The sequence below is a fragment of the Sceloporus occidentalis genome, unplaced genomic scaffold, assembly GCF_023333645.1.
Source record: "Sceloporus occidentalis isolate IW3139 unplaced genomic scaffold, rSceOcc1.0.p SCAF_40, whole genome shotgun sequence".
NCBI classification, from domain to species: Eukaryota; Metazoa; Chordata; class Lepidosauria; order Squamata; family Phrynosomatidae; genus Sceloporus; species Sceloporus occidentalis.
In genome coordinates, this window is record NW_028317020.1 from 6,950,425 (window position 1) to 6,975,922 (window position 25,498).

Consider the following 25,498-nt stretch of genomic DNA (forward strand, 5'->3'; position numbering starts at 1 on the left):
CATGCTACCACTAGAGTGAAAGCACCGCCAGCATTCAAAAGTGACCAAAACATCAGCCAGGAAGCATAGGAACTGAGAAGTGGTCTGTGGTCACCACCTGCAGAACCACTCCTTTATTGGGGGTGTTTTGCTAATTGCCTATAATTTCCACCTGTTGTCTGTTCCATTTGCACAACAGCATGTGAAATTGATTGTCCATCAGTGTTGGTTCCTGAGTGGACAGTGTGATTTCACAGAAGTGTGATTAACTTCGAGTTACATTGTGTTGTTTAAGTGTTCCCTTTATTATTTTGAGCAGTGTATATATTTATATATATATATATATATATATATATATAATCTGTGAGCTGCATCTTGTCTTTGCATTTTTCACAGGCTGCGTAAAAAGCCATCTATTCCTGGACTTTTCGAATATATAAATCTGTGCAAAGCTTCATGCTGCACCCTTTCTTTTTTTCCATCAAAACAAAGCTATAGAGCCTAGGGGAATGCTTATCACATAAAACTGGGACAATTCCTTTTTTATTGATCCAGAGGCCGCATATAAGCCTAACATTAAAAGGGAAATACACTCAGCACTAAAAAATCCTCTGACTTAAATTATATTGTTACTTTGAAGCAGTTTACCTGCTTTTATTCTGCTAACAAAACAGGTCAAGCTCTGTCTAGACAGCATCAGAGCTTCACCCAAAGTGTCTGGAGAAACACTGTTTTCCTAGGGCACCTGGTTTAGTGTCTTCAGTCTTTGGCCAGGAGAGCAGTGTTTGGTTAAGTCCACTCCATGCCTGGGTTCCACCCATTCCTGCCAAGGTTGTGGTCACTCCACACCCTCAAAGTCTATCCCTTCTCCTTGTCAGGACCATATGCCCTTCCTGCCTCATATAAGTAGTAGGAGAGGAGGATAGAGTTCCAAGTAGCCAGCCCTGGGATGACATCATCCTATCATTTTACTGTAATTTTGTTTCTTGCCAATTCGGTTCAGCTACAAATTCGGGGGCGTTTTTAATTTGGGAATGCCGAGATTCACTCTCTCACACTCTGATTAGCTCTCTCTCATTCTAAATGTTTCCATACATTCTCTGCTGACCATTTCCGCTTCTGTATGTTCTGCTCACTGCATTCTGCTATCTTCGTCTGCATCTCTTTGGACATAACCCAGTAGGAACTTCCACCAAAGTGATGACACTTGTGGTGACGTCCCCTCCCCAATTCTCCAAACGTCACATAACTTGAACTGAGGGCAATATGGTGGCCTCTGGTGACGTCCTCTCCCCCAACTGGAGGATTGAGGAGAAGGCATCACTGCAAGCGCCTCCATATTGCACTCAGTTCAAGCACCCGTAAATACATCACTGCATCATGAAAAGAAAGAGGGACAGAGGGATTTGGACTTAAAGGAGACCTTTACTTCCTAATCAAATGCACTTGGGATGTATCCAGATGCTTCCCTTTGCAGTTGATATGTTCTGATCACCAATAGCACCCTTAATTCCCATGATGATTTCTAAAATAAAAGAGCTCTGTATTTCTGACAGAGGTCGTAGAAGAAACAAGAGTCCTTGTAACCTTGAAATCACTCTACTACCAGCAAGGCCTTTTGGGAATAGTACAGAGTGATTTAATGTGAAGGTGAAACTGCTAGTGTGAAACCGCTAATAGTACTGTATATCTGGAGGCGCTGTAAAGGCAAATAAAGATGCAAAAAGACAGCATTTCAAGTATACGGCTGCTTTTCTACATTAAATAAGGGGATTTTTATCTATGCTAACAAGAGTTTTTAAAAAAAAATATTTAATTTACTTCTTCCAATACCCTTGCTTTATACAAAATTATTCTTTAAATGTCCTTTTCTGGTTCATGATTATTCAATACCCACTGCTCACTACTTTTTGAAGACTGCACAGTGATGTCCCTTTTACAGCAGCCATAAAGCGGTAGAGTGTTCTGCATTACCAATGATAAACATAAGGAAATTATTGTCAGTTCTAACAAGTCCTTTTTCAAAAAGACAAGTTTTCTGCAGTTTCTGAGAACAATATTTCCATTGTTAAAATACACTAATATTCCTGATGCTGTATGGTCTAAATGCATGTACACATACCTCCGAAGTATCCCTTTTTTAGTATGGACAGTCCCTCTTTTCTCCCCTGATGTCTTTATTTTCTAGCTCTGCAAAAGCCTCAATTATTGGTACAAAAACAGCAGACAATGGGTTTATAATTTAAAATTGTTAATAAAAAACATTATTAGTCTTCTAAATTGTCACATGTGTCTAAATTGAATAAATAAGCAAAATTTCACAATGCCATAAGAAGTCTCAGTAAAGCCTATCCTGTAGACATGTCTTTAACCAAACCTTATAAATTGCCCCTCTGGTCATTTGAAATGTTTGGAGGTATGATGTACAACATGTTTATCGAAGGCACGCTGCTAGTGGGGTATAACTCCTTTTCTCAAAATTGTAAAAACTGGTTAATGGAGTAAAATGTATAATCAATAACTGCACTGTGCAGAAAAAGCAAGAAAAATAATAATGTAACATTAACTAATACCAAGTTGAAAATGTTGATTTTGTCAACTAATGCTTCTTATTGAATAAATAATTGTCCATCTCTCAACAATTTAATATATTAATGACAGAGCTTTCAATAAAAAAACCTTCACACTAGATTTCATAGCTATTATTGTAATTGAATATTTATACTCACTGTTACTTTTTTATTTGTTTTTATCTAGTTTGCAAGAAAGAGAATTAGCAAAAAAAATAAAATGATTTTATTTGATGAGGAATGGTTTGAAGCCATTATGTGATTATGTCATAACAAAAGGTAGATTTAATCTTACCTCATTTAAAAAAAAATCTTGAATAAGGAGATGCTGGATGCTTTAAGCATTCAATTCATGCATAATAATCTTATCACAATGACAAGAGGCTGCTTCATAATTGACCACTATCCTTTATTTATAAATGGCTAATGGTATTTTGCAGAGCTGTTTGGTTAAGAGAGGCTACACGCATATGTTAACAAGGACACAAATAGTATGTGCCAGAAATGTGTATCTACTACCAGGTGGTGCCTAAGGAAGGTAGATGGTATCGTTAAACACATTGAAGGTCAGAGTTCAACCAATTTTTTTTGTCTGCATCTGTTGACCTACTAAGGCATTTCACAATTAGGTGCAAAGTTAGAAGCGAGAAAGACTTCACATAAAAGAGAGGGTGCGTTTGGAGAAAATAAGGAAAATGTAAAATAAAAGATACTGAAGTCCTGAGTAACAGGACAGCACACCATCATATAAGCAATATTAGGAGAATACATCAGAAGCACAATGAAGAAAGAGTATTTCAATGACTGTGTATGAAAGATAGGCTGATGTGCTGTTGTGTGACACACAGAGAGTGCATCGTTCTAGAAAGTACTTCTGGCTGCTTTTGCTGAGTGCAGTGGATGCTTTGATCCCCTTTGATGCAATGAACGGTATAATATGACCCCCGGTGTTGGGTTGGAAAGATGTCAGGCATCCAGAGATTCTATTGTCTGTTGTATTAATCAATATCTGTCCTCCTGCTTACGTAATTCTTCCCTTCTGAGGATCTATACTAGCCACAAAAGTGAAACATCCTTTGTTTTTGTAGCTTAGATAAATATAAGTGTAATTTGCCTAAATAGAGAGAGAGAGTGAGAGATGTCAAAGAAAGGTTTGAAATCAGGCTATTCGGGACAGGCTTAGTTATAAACATTACTGCTGCATTGAGACCCCCAATCTCTTTTGTAAATGTGAAAGTCTATACAGATCATAAACATCTACTGCCTGTGTTGTGACAAATGAGAAGACAACACATATAGACACTTAACTATTATTTCTTCTTTTTCTCTGGCAGGTGCAAATCTGGCTTAGCTAGAAGAGGTGAGAAACCAAAAAAAAAAAACATCAAAAAAGGCCACTGGAATAAAGAAGACAGCGGCCACAGGTTCTTGTGCTGTACCAAGTAAGATTACCATGGTAACCAGAAAATACAATTAAAAAGGCAAGAGAGGCAGAGTCAGATGAGTAGGTTACTCCTTACCTTTGGACAGAAGGAGGTGAAACGATTATGCAGAGGAGAAAATGATATATGATGGATACGGTGGCACAGTGGAGAAGGGAAGCGTCCTTTCATTAAGAAAGGAATGTGTCACTGCTACCTCCAGGAAAGGGGAGTGCCATGACATCTGCTGAGGAGACCATCTGTCTGCAGTTACATTGGTTCTCATTTTCAGATCCCTGCTGGGACTTAGCCCTTTGAGTGGTCCTAATTGGACCATCAGGTATTGGCTGGTACGTATTCTCTTGCCAGAAACAAATATTGAGAGACAGAAAATTCCGGTCAAAGTAAGAGATTTAGGTGGGAGACACGTAAGCAGACAGAAAAAGAGTTAGAGAGAACGGGGCAATCTCCATCTCTCTGGCAACCTCCTACCATGGGATGTCGGCAAAGTGCGGAGGAGAAAGAGGCAGCACGGCGCTCACGCAGGATAGACCGCCACCTGCGCTCTGAGAGCCAGCGCCAACGACGAGAGATTAAACTTCTGCTTTTGGGAACCAGCAATTCTGGCAAGAGCACTATTGTCAAGCAGATGAAAATCATACACAGCGGGGGCTTCAATCTGGAAGCCTGCAAGGAATATAAACCCCTCATAATTTACAATGCTATTGACTCACTAACTCGAATCATCAGAGCACTTGCCACCCTCAAAATTGAGTTCCACAATCCTGACCGAGCATATGATGCTGTACAGCTCTTTGCTTTGACTGGTCCAGCTGAAAGCAAAGGTGAAATCACATCTGAACTACTAGGGGTGATGAAGCGGCTGTGGGCAGACTCAGGTGTGCAGGAGTGCTTTAGTCGCTCCAATGAGTACCACTTGGAAGACAATGCTGCTTATTATCTTAATGATCTTGACAGAATAGCAGCCATTGAGTACATCCCCACAGTAGAGGACATCTTGCGTTCTCGTGATATGACCACAGGAATCGTGGAGAACAAATTCACTTTCAAGGAGCTCACATTCAAAATGGTGGATGTTGGAGGCCAGAGATCTGAACGCAAGAAGTGGATCCACTGCTTTGAAGGTGTTACAGCCATAATATTCTGTGTGGAACTCAGTGGATATGACTTGAAGCTTTATGAGGACAACCAGACGGTAAGTCTGAGTGGGTTGCATGGAAATATCAATATCAGGCACAGCTTGTTGTATGTTGTCACAGCTAGGGAACTGGGCTAGAGAAACACCAGTTAAACTAATGTTTTACAATAGAGTTTAACAAAAATTATTATACAAAGGTTTTAGGTATTGTTTTTACAAAAAATAATAAAAATAAACATAAAAAAGAAATAAATAAATAACTTAAGCTATTATATGAAGATACATTAGAGAGGACTGGCTTCCTCTTCTAAGGATCTATTAAGTCCAGGGATAAACTTCAAAAGTATTTTCCGAAACTAATAATTTGTTAACAGAACTATTGTATTTCAGACGACTCAAAGACAACAGATATAATTATGTACCCCCGTATCCTACCTCAGAATGATGATAACCCCAGGAATCTGTACCAGCAATATATGATATGTTTTTGGATTAGGATGCTACAATAAAGGCAGGCAGATGACTATGAGGAGTACAAGGCTGTCACATTATTGTTATCAAGAATGTACATTGATTGTAGGTGGTAATAATTATCAGTAAGCAAACATGATTATGTTAAAAAATAGTAGCAAAGTCTTGCAATCTGTTAAGGTTTGACTGTACTTTCCAATGTGTATGTGCCTAATACAATAGAGTGGAAACAAACAAAGCTGCAAAGCTGAGCGTCAAAGATGAACACAATAGGTCAATAAGGTGCAGCTAATACATCTGTCTCTTGATGACTGGACTAATGTCAGCTGCAGTCGATTGCCAGTAGCACTGCACATCTGTCAGAGGAACATATCTGAGTGACTTATGCAATACAGGTGCTTCAAGACATAAACGTAGTATTCTAGAATTTCCATTTAATCCATACCCTAGAGTGCTAAGATTATAGAGCTGGAATCAGCAAAGCATCGCATTTCTAAAAGCTTAATCCTACTCGAGAAGCACTCCTCTCCTGTGACATAAAGTCGTTTCATTTAACCATTAGAGTACCAAATTGATCACAAACCAATTTAAAAAAAGGACAATGTCTGCTGTATACCGTATTTGCTCGATTATAAGACGACCCCCCAAAATCTGAATATTAATTTAGGGAAAAAAAAAGAAAAAGCCTGAATATAAGACGACCCTATAGGAAAAAAGTTTTACCAGTAAATGTTAATTCATCTAAACTATTACATTTTTTAACAAAAGCTATGATTGAGAAAAATATTTTTTTGTTTTATTTCCTTGTATTTTCCAACCTACCCCCCAGTTACGCACATCTGCCCCCAGGCTTGCCACTCCAATATGGCACTGTGGCCCATGATATGCATGATATGCCTTTTAACCCTCTATATGCCACTATGCCCCATGATATGCCTTTTAACCCCCTATGTGCCACTCTGCCTCCAGAAATGCCTTATACCCCTATATGCCACTCTGGCATTTAGGGGGTTAAAAGGCATATTATGGGGCAGAGTGGCATATAGGGAGGTATAAGGCATTTCAGGAGGCAGAGTGGCACTCAGGGGGTTAAAAGGCATTTCATAGAGCACTCTGCTTCCAGAAATGCCCTATGCCCCCATTTAACACTCCCCCCCCACACACTTACCGGGGCTTCCAATTTCCTGCTGTATACCCGGGCAGCAGTCTTCCTTCTGTCTCCCCCCCATTTAACACCCCACACACTTACCGGTGCTTCCAATTTCCTGCAGCGGGTTGACGTCCACGCGATCCGCGTAGACAACTTACGCTGCAGCCGGAAGGAGGTGTAGCTAGCAGCGGGGGTTGTCTGCGTCCATCGCGCAGACTTTCCCCGGCTGTCAGAGATCAGTGTTCCCCGCACCGGTGCGGCACTATTTGAGGTCTGATTATCAGACGACCCCAATTAGAAGACGAGGGGTATTTTTCAGAGCATTTGCTCTGAAAAAAACCTCGTCTTATAATCGAGCAAATACGGTATGTTTGCAGTGCTGAGGGAAATAATACACTGAACAAAAAATTGGCATGTGTGAGATACAGTTTCAGGGGATACCCATGTCGAGTCCTACTGGTACAACTCATGACCAGGAACACAAGGAGCCCAGCACACTTGCCACTGCAGAAGGGTTGAGTAAAGACCAAACATTGCATATGTGTTTGGGAATGAGTCCTTGAGTACCTCTAACTCTACAAGGACTCTAGGGTTCTTGTGTGTTTTTATTGCATAAACTTACAAGGCCATATAAAAATGGAAACTGCAAACCTAGCTCACGGCACAATAACAGTGCCCTCCATTTAGGATTGTTAATGCTATAATAATGGGAATGCGACACAAAATATCATCTTGGGTGGGTCTAACGTGGCTCTCCAAGATATATTAACACCTGGTCAGTTACACATTAAACAATGGAGTATTGTATTACATAAAACAGTGTTTGCTTAAGGTTTACATCTCATGCAAACATTTGGTGTGTTTGGGATCCTATATAATACCCCATCCTGATGGGTCTCTGTACTCATTGAAGAAATACTGCTGATAAAATCCTAGGCACAGTATGTTTGTGTGGCAGAGGTTTGGATTATTGTGATTTCTACATGATGACAGGAAATCAATGACCTTTTTTTGAATGTCTATACCAAGGACAGAGTCCCCAGGGCATAAAACAAATGTCACCAGTAATACCCCTTATAAATGCACCTCCTCAATAGATCTTAACTGCAGCCTCACACTGCAATGGAGCACTCATTGTCTTTAGATGTGTGCACATAAAATGTACAATGAAATATCAAGTAATCTTTATAGCAGACACAGGGCTTTATTAAATCACTGCCAGAAACTCTTTGGGGAGTGTGATTGGCCTCTACAGGAGTGGTTTATTACTTTGTTCTATTACATTACAACTTCCTGTAGTAAAGGGCTATGACATGTTTGATACAAGCTAGTTTTTACTTACAAATTATCTTCACTAAACTGGAGCTCACATTATACTTTGTTTTTGGTGTTGATACAATACAGATAAAATGTATACCTTGCATTTTCTGTTCTATTAACATATCCTCCCAATACATTGCTGTTCATCCACTTACCATCCTACATTTTAGGTGTTAATAGGATATATCATCCTGTTGATCCATACTTTATAGGCGATCAGTCAAAAATATGTTTAAGGGCAAGTCCATAGTATGTGCTATAGCAATCAAATATTAATGTGAGTGTTGTATTAAAACCTAGGGGGTGGGATACTATAATGGCTGTTTGTGGATGGATTATGACTGCCTGCTAGTCACACTTGAGTACCATGGGAATTCATTACCTTCACAGCTGTCTCACTATCGAAGGTAAAAAAAAAAGCAAATCGTGTTGGTTAGGGTGCCGAAGCTTAATTAGCTTTCCCCAAAGATAGGACCAGGAGAAAGGACGGAAGCTAACAAAACTATTCTGTAAAGAGCCATACAGGTGCAACTAATTTAATAGAAAAACAACAAAAATTTAGCAGCCCCAAATCTCGAAAGCAGCTAGATGGAGGGTGGCAATGCCCATCCATCTTTGCAAATAGTATTTCGTCACTGTCCACCATCATGGGGCACCGATAATAACTCCATTATATAGCTTACCTTTACATGTACATCTATTATTGTGAAAATACGCCCTTTAATTCTCATCTTCGTCATATGGGTAAAAGAAAACATGAAAAACTAAAAAGAAAAATCAACACATATAAAATATAGTCCTTGATGGCACTACAGTAAAAAATATTTAAGCCCTGACTGAGCTTATTGACTGACTCACCTTAGTCCAATCTAATTCAATGTAATGGAAACTAGTTTAAAATCTTATCGTTTTTTTTTTTTGACGGGTCATTTTACTCATGTGAAGAGGCACTGCTTTAAAGCAATGGACATAGTCCTTTCCACTGATAACTCACAAAAAGGAGTGTATTTGCAAGGGTATATTGGAAACAAAGAGACAAAAATTAATGGATGTGGAAAGTAGAAAAGAAAACATAATTTTATTTCATATTTGGTTCACAGGATAGTTTTGAGCAGGCCCGGACTGGGGCAAAAAATAGGCCCGGGCATTTAAGCCTGAGCAGCCCATTTTTATTTATTTATTTATTGTTAAAGCCCACCCTTCATGTACCATCTTTGCATTTACTCACTCATTCACACAAATCATTAACACATTCATTAATGCAGTCTCACAAATCATTCAAGCAATTCATCCACACATGAATTCAATAATTGTCATACGCATTCAACCAATTCATCCACACATTTATTCATTCATTCTCATACGCATTCACACTACCCCCTCTCCCCATCTTATCTACCCCTTCTCACTATGTACCCCCTTTTCACTATGTACCCCCTCCCCCACTTCTCAATATGTACCCCCTCTCACTATCTATTCCCTCTCCCCTTTTCTTACTATCTAACCCCCCTCCCTCACCCTACTTACCTTGTTGCCGGAGCAAGCAGCAACTGCGACCGGGCCCGCGGCAGGGCCGGATTGACTTAGGGGCTGATGAAGCTGCAGCTCCAGGCCCCTACCTTAAAATAGGCCCAGTCAGGACTGGACTGACTGGGCCTATGCGGCCTCTACGGCCGCATTAACGCAGGGTCCCTTAAGCCCGCCGCAACTGCGACCGGGTCCGCCACTCTAAGGGGCCGGGAAGCCCCCACCAGGGCCAGCCTTAGGGGTCTGCGGCCGCACAGGGCTTAAATTAAAACATCGGGGGGTTTTTTAACTTTATTTAACATCCTCCATGTTAAATAAAGTTAACAAAAATTTTATTTAACATGGAGGATGTTAAATAAAGTAAACCCCCCCCGATGTTTTCATTTAAACCCTGTGCGGCCGCACACCCGCAAGGCCGGCCCTGTTGGGGCGGGCTTATGGGGCAGGTGCCCCTTATGCCCTGCGTTAATGCGGCCGTAGAGGCCGCATAGGCTCAGTCAGTCCGGTCTTGACTGGGCCTATTTTAAGGTAGGGGCCTGGAGCTGCAGCTCCATCAGCCCCTAAGTCAATCCGGCCCTGCCGCGGCCCGGCCCACCGGGCAAATGCCCGGTGTGCCCGATGGCCAGTCCGGGCCTGGTTTTGAGTCACAGAATTTGAATACCCATGGGCCTATTTTAGTTACATATTTTAGTTACATTAGAAAGAAAAGCTACTCATGACCTTGACAAACATACAATTAACAGAAATACACCTTCTGGCCCCAGAAGACTCCATGGCCATCTTGGCCCTGGGCATCTGCAAGAGTTCTAGGTCTTGTTTGTCACAAAATCGCATTCCAGTTGAATGATCAACCCATGACTGAAGTCTCTCTAGCCCTGGTTACTTCTATAGCCCTTCTTCTTTATAGACTCACAGAGTACATTTGTCTAAACCAATCAAATAACACCTGGTCATATGCTATGGAAATGCCCCCTCCTGACCACGAGGTGGGCTTTTGTAGTTCTCCATTGACCATAAGACCTGCTATCATTGCCAATCCAGTATGTTCAGCCATTATTGTCAATTAACTAACTCCAACCTCTGTAACCATCATCCTCAGTACAACCTGCTTTATACAAGACTAACAGTATCATGCCAAACAGAGTATTGCTCAATTACTCTGTATATACTGACAATATTTGCTTAATGAATGGGCTGAAAAGTATATATATATATATATATATATATATATATATATATATATACTTAACATATAGAAAAAACATGCACATACAAGACAAAATCCTTGTGAATCGGGACATATAATCCACACTCCTCATATCCAGCAGGAAAACTGTGATAATGTTAGAAAATTATACCAACAACTGTGTGTTATGTCAGATGGGTAAGCACACCGGGGATATTTACTGATTACTCATGTACACAAAATACACCTGGCAAAGATTTATAGAGCACAGAGAATAAATCCATAAATACAGCATTTTGTAACAGTTAATATTCTAAAATCTGTAGCAAACATGGTACGTTATAAACCAGATCTGTGGAACAGCATATGTGATTTATCTCTGGAGAGATTTTCTCACTGCTGAGTAAATATAGGACATTGTGCACACACATCTGAAACACACAGTCAGATAGTAACTGAGTGCACAATGGGTATCTCCATAATGTACGAAGTCAGAGAATAGTGGAGTGGTTTGTAAGTAACTTCTCTGGGTAGGACATATGTCCATGTCATGAAAATATTTTTGTAGAAATCATTTGTATGCCTAATGTAGACGATGTTTGGGTATAATGTGTGTCCCTGGTGTAAATGTGAGTAGAATTTGTGCTTTTGATTTATCAGTGGTTAGAATATGCTTCCCAGATATATATCATTGGGTAGGTGTATCAGTGTTCAGAATGTTTGTACCAGATATATCAGGTAAGTAGGTTAGTGGGGTACAGTTAGTGCCCCTGACATATCAGAAATAGGCAAAGCGTCTGTGCTAGGACACCAGTGTTCATGGGAAGATTCGTGAAGGTCCACATCATTAAATTGTCCACCACAGACCCCAGTAAATGCCCACCATAATCAATGTTGGTGCTGACCCCTGCATATCATCGGTTTAAGAGTTTGATTGTAAAATATGTTAGTAAAAATTGTGTGCCTGGGGTATGTACAATGTCACTTAAACCGGATAAAATGTATGCCCCTAATGTATCAATGGGTATACTATCCCCTTTAATTAATAAGGGGTTGAACTGTATGGGTCACCTATTTCTCAGTGGATAGAATGTACTGTTTGAATCTCTGATATAATCATTTACTTCTCAGTGGCCAGAATTGTATGGTTCTCTGAATATATATCAGTGGATAGAATTGGACAGATTCCTAATTTCTCATCAGATAAACCTGCATGGGCCCCTTATTTCTCAGTGGGTGGAATTATATTGGACCCGATTTCTTAATGGGTATATTGTCCCCGATAATAAAAAATTTTTATGTGCGTAGGGTGTAAAGATCTGTTGTCTTTTTTATTTTAAATTTTTTGGGGGAATACGTGTTTTTCATCGGTCAGTGGGTGTGTGGGTAGTAGGCTGTTGTCAGTATGTGAGTGGGTAGAAAGCATGCGCCTCTGATCGTTCAGTGGGTGTGTGGGTAGAAAGTATATATGTGCCAGATTTATCATTGGATATATGGTAGGGATAATGAGTCATTTCTCTGGTATGATACCGGATGATGCAGTAATCACTTTGACAGCGTGCATTGTCTATATTCCTTAATATCCTCCTGCCCCAGTTCTGCTCAGTAGCCCATAAACAGCAGCATTAGAGCGACGTCTTCCATTACTGCCTTCAGGGAGTAGGCTGCTGGAGAGCTCCTGGCATTGCACTCCCTCCCCCTCCATGATGTTGGAGTAAGGGATAAAGCTTCAGAGCTCTCAGCCACATCTCTGTTTCTTGTTAGACTCTCAAATACAAAATGCAGTCAAAGCTGTTCAGCAAAACAGATAATGATCCATCGGGCTTAGTTTGTTACTTCCCAAACACAAAGGGAGTTATGCACTACGACAAATGCTGTTTTAAGGCAAAGCTCATTCAATTAGCATCAGCCCGGTACTGCTGTGTGATAAGCAGCCAACAGAAACACAGCAAATCTTTTTCACAGCAGTGTAGTGTTTGTGGATCAGGCACCCATGACGATTGACTGAAGAAGCTGCTTCTATTTGTATTTTTAACCAAACGATCAATGGCATCCATTTCTTTTCACCTTCCTATTAATAATGTCTTCCATAGGTTTATACTGAAGCAAAGGAAAGGCCAATACAAGCTACCGATTTCAGACCAACGTATCTCCTAGCCTGTACAGAAATATAAATTAGAACCCACCCAGAAAATAGATCACAGGAATAACACATTAGTTATCAGTATTTACAATTACCGTATGTGTATATATATAATAATCGATTATAAGACGACCCTGATTATAAGACGACCCCCCAAAATCTGAATATTAATTTAGGAAAAAAAGAAAAAGCCTGATTATAAGACGACCCAATATGAAAAACGTTTTACTAGTAAATAAATAATAATTCATGTAAACTATTTTTTTGTTTTTAATTTCCTTTTATTTACCAACCTGTCCCCAGTTATGCACATCTGCCCCCAGGCATGCCTTATACCCTCCTATATGCCACTCTGTCCCATGATATGCCTTTTAACCCCTATATGCCACTCTGGCATATAGGGGGTTAAAAGGCATATCATGGGACAGAGCGGCATATAGGGGGACACTTACATACCCACGGGATTACGGCATGACTCTGTGTGACACTAATATACACACCCAGACACTTCCCTACCCACTGAGACACTTCCCTACCCACTGAGACACTTACCTACCCACTGAGACACGTACCTACCCACCCAGACACTTCCCTATCCACTGAGACACTTACACTTCCCTACCCACGGAGACACTTACCTACCCACCCAGACACTTACCTACCCACTGAGACATTTACCTACCCACCCAGACACTTACCTACCCACCGAGACACTTACCTACCCACCGAGACACTTACCTACCCACCCAGACACTAATATACCCACTCACCGCGATTCACCGGCACTTCACTCACCGCAATGCCTCAACAGGCGCTTGCTGCAGCTCCCACGGGATTACGGCATGACTTGAGAAGGTCTACCGGATCTGCTTTGGGACGGCACAGTGCCACGGGTCCCGGTCCTGCTTCTGGAGCAATCTCATTTGAGGTCTGATTAGAAGAGGACCCCGATTACAAGACGAGGGCTATTTTTCAGAGCATTTGCTCTGAAAAAAACCTCGTCTTATAATCGAGCAAATACAGTACGTCACTACTGTTGCCTATAGGAGGGCATAATATATGTTGCTCCCACTGCCCAGTTGGAGGCAGGAGGGCACCATGTGATGGTTTGCGCAGCATTCAGCAAGTCGCAAATGACTGCAATACATTTGCACCATTAAGATGCACAGTGCATGCAGTTATAATATATACAGATGACTACTAGATTAGTAATGAGCGCTGACTCATTTGTTCGTACCTAAATCAAGTGTCACTGTTAGGTGGCAGTAGCATTGTAATCTGTGACTATTTGCTGCAGCATTGTGTGAAGACACTTCAACATACTCATAGAGAGAGCCAGATCCACTTTAAGCCACCTCTGTGCCGCAAGGAATGCTTTTAAACAGGGCCCCGTAAGTTGTTCACAAATTAACAAATAAAAATATACCTAAGGTCTAGATCTTCCCTTCCCTTACTTAGTAATGTCCCTTAAAAATGGCTGTACTCATGAAGACATGAACTAATATCATAATAGCCATACTCCATTGAAGCTCCAGGCTAAAATGTCTATTTACTAATTGATTTTTATACAAAATATTAATATAAGAAACTAAAAAAGTCTGGCAGCACATTTGATAATGCTTAAATGACGGGCCTTGGGCATATGCCACAGTGGCATAGCACCAATGAAGAAAGACTTACGGCACCCTTTCTGAGAATCATTATCACAACTAGGGATGAGGATTTGTCCACAAAGCGATATTATTCTGTCAGTGTAAGATATATTTCTATTTAGTCTATATTGAGCTACATTGTGATATGCTAGAATGATATGATATGCAAGAATATGCTATGTAAGGGTTAGACAGTCTTAAACTCTTCTATCCTCTTTTTGTAATTGCAACTCCTAGCTACATCATTAAAGTTGGTCGTATTTTTTCATATCCAACAGAATCTTGTCAATTAGTATTCAGTAGCTCACTCACGTGTTTAGTTAACAACCATTCAATGCTTTCTGCACTATTGTGCTACCACTGCGCTAACATAAAAAAAAAAATCAAATACCGTATTGGCCCGATTATAAGCCGCACCCAATTATAGTTTGGTGCTATTTGAAAGAAAACAATATTTAAAAAAATACACTTTAGTGGAATAGTAAAAACAGTATTTTATCTAATATATCTATATACAAACAGAAATTTGAAAACCAACACCAATTTTAAGGTCCCCCTTAATTCATAATGCACCTTACTCATTGATATGAGAATCTGCCCCCCAGATATGCCATTCTGCCCCCCCAGACATACCAATGCATCCCGAGACTTGACCCCCATTCTCCAGACTTCCTGGTGTCTAGTGGAAGCAGCCGGTGAACGTCTGCGCGATGTGCGTAGACAACCTCTGCTGCTGCCCGGCAACTCTGCCGGGGCTTCCATGACGGAGCGCCGGAAGGTCATGTCACTCCGGCGCTCCGTCATAGAAGCCCCAGCAGCAGCGGGGGTTGTCTCCTCTCTGGCAGCCAGTGAACGTCTGCGCCATGCACGCAACCTCCGCTGATGCTGGCGGGCACTCCCGCCAGGGCTTCTATGACTGAGCACCGAAAGGTCATGTCACACCGGCGCTCCGTCATAGAAGCCCCGGCAGAAGTTCTGGCAGCAGCGGGGGTTCTCTGTGCACATCGCGCAGACGTCCATGAGCTGCCAGAGAGGAGGTTCCAGGTTCCCTGCAGCGCTGCGGGGGACCTGGATCCCTGATGCTTGCCCACAGCAGGGCTAAATAAAATAAAAAACACCTGCCTGGCGCGGGGAACTGCATGTCCCAGGAGTCGGACGATACGAATTTCGCATCCCTATGCTAAACCCCAATTATAGGCCGCACCCCCACTTTAAAGAGTTAAATTAGTGGGGGGGGAAAGTGTGGCCTATAATCAGGTCAATACGAACCCTTTTCTTTCTAAACAGCATCAATTATACTAGGTACACTTGCACACAGTTAGGTAGGTTCCAAACACCTTGAAGAACACAGTTCTGTGGATTTAGGCAGCTTCAGTTGCTTCCCTTTCTTTATGAAATCCCAGACAGACTCGATGATGTTGAAATCAGTCTGTGGGGCCATACCATCACTTCCATGAGTCCTTGTTCTTCTTTACACTAAAGATCACGCTTAATGACTATAGCTATATGTTTGGGGTCGTTGTCATGCTGCAGAAGGAATTTAGGGCCAATCAGATGCCTCACTAATGGAATGGCATGATGGATAAGCATCTGTCTTTACTTCTCAGCCTTGAGAAGACCATTAATTATGACCAAATCCCCAACCCTATTTGCATTACCCAACCCCAAACTCGCAAGGAACTTCCACCATGCTTCACTGTTGCCTGCAAACACTTATTCTTGTACCGCTCTCCAGCCCTTCGGTGAACAAACTACCTTCTGCTACAGCCAAATATTTCAAATTTTTATTTTTTCTGCACCCCAGAAAAATAGATGTTGTTGTGAAGGCAAATATTGATTTGATTTAGATGCAAAGTAACAAAATGTTGCAGAACCTTGTAATACCTTTTGCATTGGACTACCAGTATATTGTAATGACAAGATTTCAGGGGTCTTCCCTTCACCTCTTAAAAGCTTGTCATTACAAAATACTGTTAGTCCAGTAAAAAAAAAAGATTCTGCAACATTCTGTTACTACATTTGATTTAGATATTTTATATATATATGTAATATAATATATATATATATATATATATATATATAATCAGGTTACAATAGAGCAGTGATTTTAATGCAGCCCTGCAATGTGTGTTTTTTGTAAGTATCTCCATGTAAAGAGGAAATCTGGAAATCCTTGTTAACAGGCCAGCCAGGAATGATGTCAGAGCTTTCCCAAAAAGATAGCTGAAGCCAAGGCAGAGACTGGGCTCAGGCGGGACAGGACATCATTCTATGCGAGGAGGAAAACATTTGTAGTAGCACCCACTAATTCCCCATGCTGTCAGTAAAAATTAGCAAAAGGAAACCAATCTGCTTTTTTCCTTATATAGCTAAGTATTTCAGCTACTGGGCTATGTCCCATTAAAGCATTGTGTGATATAATTAAGTCCATCAGACAGCCTTGGGTCATATGAACGCCACTGACATTTGTACTGTACTCATCAAAGTCAGATGCTTCTCGATAATAGAACTTGTTTCCTATTGTTATTATTTAGGGCTAGTGGTAGCTTGAGGGTATTGAAACAAGGGTCTAAAATCCTAAAGTGACAACATAAGAGATGGTACAGCTATGGAGTCTGCAGGCGCTTTATAAATAAAATGTAGTAATAATATGTTTTTGCCACAACTAGGCACCCCATTCAAAAATCAGGTTGCGCTGAGTTGGCCCCTCAAGATCATTTGCTTTTTGGATAATTTTTTAAGCTTTTTTCTGTGGACATCTATGGAGATTTTCGTTGTGTTTTTGCATTCCTTTTGCATTGCATAAAAGGAATAGAGAAATATTAAAGGAACTTCAGTTTCTATGGCAACAACCTATCAGAGCCTGCTTTTTGGGTCACATGACCTGACAGCAATTATGAATTTCTGAAAAGTATTTGGTACAACTACTAGGAATGATGCATTAAGTTACAAAAGTGTTAACCTTAAGTGAGCACTAAATCAAAAACTATTTATGTTACATGTGATTGTTGCCTCCACTATTTAATTATGATGCCAGTGTTCTGACAATATTATTTCTTGTAAAGGTTTGTATTTTCAAGCAAAGCTTTTAAAGCCAATTGTTTTGTTTTAGCATACATAATAAACAGGCGTTTACTGCTAAGTTTAGGGAAATGGTTGTAATATCTTATATATGCTTCTCATCTTAAATTTCACTTGCCTAGAGGTCTGCTCCAGATGTCCCATATGACCAAAAGTATGCGGACAACCATCCTAATTATTGAGTTTAGGTGTTTCAGCCATACCTATTGCTAACAGGTGTATAAAATCAAGCTTATAGGCAGCCGTCTCCATAGACAAACAGTGGCAGTAGAATGGGTCTTACTGAAGCGCTAAGTAAGTGCTATTACTGTGAAGTGGAAGTGTGTAGGAGCAACAACAGCTCAGTCATGAAGCAGTAGACCACGCACATTAACAGAGTAGGGCCGGTGACCTCTGTGATCTGGGCTCACTACAACAATTAGCACAAGCACTGCCGGGAGCTTCATGAAATGGGTTCCATGGCCGAGCAGCAACAAGCCAAAGATCACTATGCACAATGCCAAGTGTTGGCTGGAGTGGTATAAAGCACACTGTCACTGGACTGGACACTAGAGCAGTGGAAACGTGTTCTCTGGAGTGATGAACTGGTGCAAAAATAGCCCCAAACAACATGCCCCACAGTGCCACCATTGCCATAAACAGCCTGTGGCCTCCACCTTTGCCCCAAACAGCTTAAGTATCTTTGCACCCAAGGAGCTTATCAATGCCATCCTAGCCACCAAACAGCCTATCTGTGCTATCTTTGCCCCAAGCTTGTCAGTGCCCCCAAACAGCTTATCTGTGCCAAAATTGTCCCAAACAGATGGTATGTGCCATCATTGCCCCCAAACAACTTGTCTGTGCCTTCTTTGCCTCTTGCCCCCTCCAACATACACTATGACACATATATTTAAACACACAAATTACACACATTTATTCATGCTCACTACCATAACGTACGTATTCATTCTAATACACACTCCATCTCACCCCACTTATACATCCATGCTCACACATAAAAACCTACACATTCATGGTCATACACACACAAGTACACATACAGGCTCACACACGTACTCACATACATACATACATACCCCCGTCCCCGCTTACCTCTTTCTGCTCCTGCAGCTTTTTGTTTGGCTGCTCACACAGTGTGTGAGCAGCCTCTAGTTCAACCCAAGGTTACATGATGCTACATGACCCTGATCTCCACTGATGTTCCTGTCTCCCTGTGCGAGTTCAGATCGGAAGGACGCTTTCTAAACTATTTTGAACCGATACAAGGAGACACAAACAAGGGGTACCGCTGTAGTTACGCCACTGGTACCTACTGTAAGGTTTGGGATAATGGAGGGTGTGATAGGACGACCTGTACCCTGACTGGGTACTTCCGTCAATATCTGATTCCTAGCTTCCTAGAACTGTATACGGGCACACTCCAAAGCACCAACTCTCCAGTCACCCAAATAACTAGCTGAAGCTTAAAGCTTAATGTATTCAGAGTCACACACAGGGTTTTTAACCAGATATGAATACATTTTCAACATAGTGGAATACAATGGGGAAGGAATGGGGAAAAACAACCTCTAAGTGTACCACGGGGGGGATATCAAACATTAAACAGATTAATTGAAACAATAGCTTGTTGCATCCTGGTTGTCTGACAGACATAATCCCCTCAACACGTGATAAGACAATATACTTCTGGAGGTAGCTCAAAACAGGGGGTGACACAGGAAAAGGTTATGACATACAATAAATAATTGCATAACCATTATCTGTGTTGGCACAGGACCTATCCCAAATCAATACCAGAGCTCCACAGTCCTCAGAGGTGTGCCTGCACACACAAGTCTTTACAAGGCCAGGACCCATAGTCAACAGGGAGGAGGCCAGCTCTCAGGCCTCTCCAGGGGCCCCATTGATGGAGGGTTCCATCACAGAAGGATAATGGTCTGGGGCTATGTTTTCAGAGTTTGGGCTAGGCCACTAAATTCCAGTGAAGAGCGATATTAATGCTACAGCATACAAAAGTATTTTAGACGACTGTATTCTTCCAACGTTGCGGCACCAGTTTGGGTAAGGTCTTTTCCTGATCCAGTATGACTGTGCCCCTCTTCACAATGCAAGGTCCATAAAGACAAGGTTTGACAAGTTTGGTGTGGAAGAACTCAAGTGGCCTGCACAGAGTCCGGACCTTAATCCTATGGGATGATTTGGATCATCGATTGTAGGCCAGGCCTTCTCGTCCAACACCAGTGCTTGACCTCACAAATACTCTTTTGGCTGAATGGGCACTAATTCCAAAGGACACACGCCAAAATCTTGTGGAAAGCCATCTCAGAAAAGGGTAGAGGCTGCTACACCCTCAAAGTCTGTGTGTGTAGGGGCAACGCAATGTGATGTTACAATCAAAAATATAGGGGTGGGAAAATCCCTTACATCTTTACAAAAGATGGATATTTTACCATGTCAAATATGCAATTAAATAACAGTATTACCAATTGTTATGAGGTATGTAGGATTTTGTTATCCATAATCCATGGAAACAAAATCTTTTTTTCACTTAAAATTTTGTATTTGTAAACAGAAATACAATTAAAATATACCGTATTGGCTCGAGTATAGGCCGCACCCGAGTATAGGCCGCACCCTAAAAGTTAGGTGCTTTTTTAAAGAAAAAATGTAATTTAAAGTGTAATAGATGCTGCCACTCTGTGTGTCCCACTCTGTGTGTGTGTCCCTGAGATATGCTGCCACTCTGCCCCCCCCGAGATATGCTGCCACTCTGCCCCCCCCCCGAGATGTGCCCCCCTCCCCTAGACTTACCAGTGCAGACTCCCGGAGTCCCCGAGTGTCTTGCGGGGCCGTCAGGGGGACATCTATTCTATGCAGAATGGTATACAACTTCATATGCATTAAAGTGCAAATGAAGGCTGGAGTGTCCATTTAGTACTATCAAGCTATATGTACTATGAATGATTCTGGTACAAATCTAAGACTCCATTCTAAAATATGTTACAGTATGTTGAGATCATGTAAAGTGCTGTAAGTGGGGCAATCGACAAAACATGGTGAGTTACCACATAAATGAAGAGTTTCTAAAAAAAAAAAAAAAAAAACCTCATATCTTTCACTTGTTGATAACATAATTCCATTGTAGTCACATTTGTACTCAGTAGGTGGTTTATGGAAAGGAAACATAGTACTTTAACAAGTTTGCACCAAGATGAAGGTGGAAAGGGTGGGTCACTGGCGGCTGTTTATTTAGCACCAAAGGCAGAGACTTCAAGTAACCTTCCAAGGTCAGTATGATTTGGGCCCTGCTCTGAACAGCATTTCCAGGCAGGCTGTTAAAATCAATGCATAGGGAGAAAGTCCATCTTTCACAAAATAAATAACTTAAAAAAAAGCAGGCAATATCTTCTGCCTGACTTACTTTCTAAGAGTGTGCCAATACCAGCAGTAAGTCCTGCGGTGTCACTGAGCTGCTGGTTATCTTTTTTTGTTCAAACAGATTCCTAGATGTGCGGTAACAACAATCTCTTTTACTCATTAACTGGGAGTGTAAACAGAAGCAAGACATTTGTTAATGTTTACACACCTCTCTATTTCCAGTAAATATCACAGCACATACAGCTGTGATTGCCAAGGAAGACAGTAGGTGTATACCTGCAGACTGGACCCTGGCAGGCCAAGATTGATACTTGTGAAAGTTACCCAGCCTATAGGTTTAGTAACCATATTTTATGTAGTTATGGAATACAATTTGTAAGGGGCTTTCCTGTCATCATTTCCACTTTAATGTATATTATAGCTGTATATTTGCTTTATATTTTCATGCAGTCCATTTAGTAATCTGCAGGAGATATGTTTGACCTGCACATGATGTACTCACCTTCACTCAGCTGCAGTGTAGTACTGGTGAACGCTAAGTGTAAGGTCTCTTCAGACCCTAGTGATGCATTTGTAAAGTTCTCCCAAATGATTTCAATGGGGGCATTTTCTTGTAATTGAGTGACAGCTTCAATCAGCCAATCAGTGGCAAGAAATACTAGATCATGGAGGAAAAGGACAGAAAAAACGTCTGTGCAAGATAAGTACAATATTTTTAATTTACTATACTTTTATATGTATTCTTCTATAATAGGACTGTCCCTTTGATACCAGTATAAAACATGCAAAAATATGAGAAGGGGCAGCCAGGGTCAGATATTTCCCGGGGGAATCACTCATCCAAACCATATTGTGTGTGTTCATGGTACATCACTTTATAGCGGTTTTTTATATACAGGTATATATATATATATATATATACACACACAAAATATACAGTCACTTGCCACTTTGTTAGGTACACCTTGCTAGTACTGGGTTGGACCCCCTTTTGCCTTCAGAACTGCCTTCATTCTTCGGTGCATACTTTCTACAAGGTGCTGGAAACATTCCTCAGAGATGTTGGTCAATATGGACATGATGGCATCACCCAGTTGCTGCAGATTTCTCAGGTGCACATCCATGATGTGAATCTCCCGTTCCACCACATCCCAAAGGTGCTTTATTGGATTGAGATGTGGTGAATGTGGAGGCCATTGGAGTTCAGTGAACTCATTGCCATGTTCAAGAAACCAGTTTGATGTGAGCTTTGTGACATGGTGCATTATCCTGCTGGAAGTAGCCATAAGAAGATGGGTACAATGTGGTCATAAAGGGATGGACATGGTCAGGAACAATACTCTATAGGCAGTCACATTTAACCCCTTCAGGACCGGGATTTTGATACTAAGGTGTCGCTAAAGGACCGGAGCCGTTTTTGTGTTTTTGTTATGTCTTTCTTCAACTGTAATTTCTCTCTCATCAGTTAGTGCACCCACACAAATCATATATTGTTTTTTTCAGTAGGGCTTGTATTAAGCTGGGTAGTACATTGTTTTGTTTGAAATAAACTGGAAAAAGTGGGGAAAAAATTAAAAAAACGAATTTTTTACAGTTTTGTATGCATACAAATTGTACTCGCATTGAACCAATGGGAAGAAATTATCCAAAATATATTCATTAACTTGTCCTGATTTGGAAACCACCCAACATGGCCAGGATTTTCATCTATTTTGACCAGTATAGGGCAAATATTGCAAGGCATGCATCACGTTTTTAAAATGTAATTTTTTTCAAATTTGGCATGGTAGTCTAATAACTGCAATAGTTGTCACAGATACTGATTATCCCCCAAAATTATATGTTTATGAATAGTAGATAAGCTAAGGTGTTCAACTATGGTAATTTTGACAGTTTTCAGGCAGCCATTTCTTCACTGATGTCTGCCAAAGTTTACAGGGAAAATATTTTATTGCATTTTTAACGCATTCATTTCAATGTTGCTTTGAATTTCTTGCACACAATAAGTGCAACAGTGGAAGAAAACCCCACATTTTGTTCACCAACATCCCATGATTCCAACAAGGCTTCACATGCATGGTTCATGCATTTTTTGAGGAAGCTATGAGGGCAAAACTGGAACATGCGCAAGTTTTCAGAAATTGGTTTACTGGGCCACTGGGCCCATATCCTATTTGGGACATTTTGGAAGCCCCACTGTAAATTACCCCATAAAAGTATATATTTATGAACAGCAGACAAGTCAAGGTGTTCAACTAGGGTAATTTTGACAGTTTTCAGGCAGCCATTTCTTCATTGATGTCTGCCAAAATTTCACGGAAAATTTATTTTATTGCATTTTTAACTCATACATTTCAATGTTGCAATTTATTTCTTGCACAGCATATGTGCAACAGTGGAAGAAAACACCACATTTTGTTCACCAACATCCCCCGGTTCCAACAAGGCCTTTTTGAGGAAGCTTTGAGGGCAAAACTGGAACATGCGCATTTCAATTTTTAAACTTTTTAAAATATTTTTTTTATCAGATTACTTGTAAGTGACAGGTTTAGGCCGCTGACATCAATCAGGGACACTGATCAATAATCAGCGACTTAAAATGTCACCGACAAGTGATAAGGTAATAATTATGGGTTTTTTTATTTTTATTAATAATTTGTGATTTTCATAATTACCCTAGATGACCCCTATCTCTTTGTAGGGCAGGGTCATCCATGGGCTGCCATAATGATCCGATCACTCCTATTGGCCAGGAGTGATCTGATCATCATCAGCCCAGCCCAGCATTTGACCTGGAAGCACCCTGGACTTTCAGGTTAGTGCTGTTATTTTTAATTTTTTTTATTTTTTATTTAATTTTTTTACATTTTTTTTAACTCTTTCAATGCTGATGCTCCATTGAAGCACAGCATTGACTGATATTTAGTCCCCACAAGCTAATATTAACCCCTGCCCAGATTGTGTCCAGCTGGGATACAATCTCCCATAGACTGGAGATTGCAGGGGAGGAGTCTTTGCTCGTTTTTTTTGCTGTTGCTGGTCTGCCTGGCCACCAGCAGCAGAGCCCCATACAAAACGGGAATTAACCCCTTCAATGCCGCGATCGCGGCATTGAAGGGGTTAACGCTGCACTGACGCTCTCATGGAGTGATCAGGCAGCAGGGGGGTGTTGTGTCAGGTCCCCACACTTGTGTGGGGACCCAATCAACACACCACCCCCTTCCCTGAAGCTGCCACTCCGTGGGAGTGATCGTAGGCTTGGGGGCGGGCTTAGAGTGGCTGTGCTGGTCTGCCCAGACTCCTGGGCAGACAGCAGCGCCCCCGCGATCACCGCGATTGTGGCGATGTGGGGGCGGTTTTTGGTGATGACGTACCTGGTACGTCCCGGTCTACCAGGTACGTCCCGGTCCTGAAGGGGTTAAACAATGCTCAATTGGTACTAAAGGGCCCAAAGTGTGCCAAGAAAATATCCCCCACACCATTACACCACCACCCCCAGCCTGAACCGTTGATACAAGGCAGGATGGATCCATGCTTTTTATGTTGTTTACGCCAAAGTCTAACCCTGCCATCTGAACGTTGCAGCTGGAATCGAAACTCATCAGACCAGGCAACGTTCTTTCAGTCTTCCACTGTCCAATTTTGGTGAGCCTGTGCGAATTTTAGCCTCGGTTTCCTGTTCTTAGCTGACAGGAGTGGCACCCGGTGGTCTTCTGCTGCTGTAGCCCATCTGCTTCAAGGTTTGACGTGTTGTGCCTTCAGAGATGGTATTCTGCATACCTTGGTTGTAATGAGTGGTTATTTGAGTTACTGTTGCCTTTCTGTCATCTTGAACCAGTCTGCCTATTCTCCTCTGACATCAACAAGGCACTGGCTATTTTCTCTTTTTCGGACCGTTCTCTGTAAATCCTAGAGATGGTTGTGTGTGAAAATCCCAGTAGATCAGCAGTTTCTTAAACACTCAGACCAGCCCATCTGGCACTAACAACCATGCCACATTCAAAGTCACTTAAATCCCCATTCTAATACTCTGTTTGAACTTCAGCAAGTTGTCTTCACTCCGTCTACATGCCTAAATGCATCGAGTTGCTACCATGTGATTGGCTGATTAGCTATTTGTGTTAACAAGCAATTGAACAGGTGTACCTAATAAAGTGGCCAGTGAGTGTATATATATAATAAAATTGGTACTGAGTGTGGATCTGTAGCCAAATTGGCATACGCTGAATAACATGCTGCAATTTCCAACTATCCTCATCTAACACACAACTTTTAACTTGAACCCCTGGAAGAGAGCAAATACCCTTATTGCCCTACCCTATGCCCTGGCAGAATGGGCTTACCTTGGGCATCCTTGAGATGACTCTGTGTGTGTACATTGTATAAAGGAGTGGTTAACAAATTTGGTTTGGATCTAGGAGCCAGCCAAAGAATTTAGGAGACAACAATTATCCCCAATTA

At 41.2% G+C, this 25,498-nt stretch overlaps 2 protein-coding genes across 2 annotated transcripts in view; one reads left to right on the forward strand and one right to left on the reverse strand.

Moving 5' to 3' along the window:
- The window catches only part of LOC149290297 (radial spoke head 14 homolog), an 82,114-nt gene that overhangs the window by 28,077 nt on the left and 28,539 nt on the right, over positions 1-25,498 (reverse strand). The gene's annotated exons all lie outside the window — the stretch shown is intronic.
- The window catches only part of LOC149290298 (guanine nucleotide-binding protein G(z) subunit alpha), a 35,711-nt gene continuing 14,676 nt past the window's right edge, over positions 4,464-25,498 (forward strand). Inside the window, exon 1 of the mRNA XM_089489392.1 lies at positions 4,464-5,186. Within this exon, the coding sequence (XP_089345518.1) occupies positions 4,464-5,186 (723 nt within the window). The remainder of the gene's footprint in view (positions 5,187-25,498) is intronic.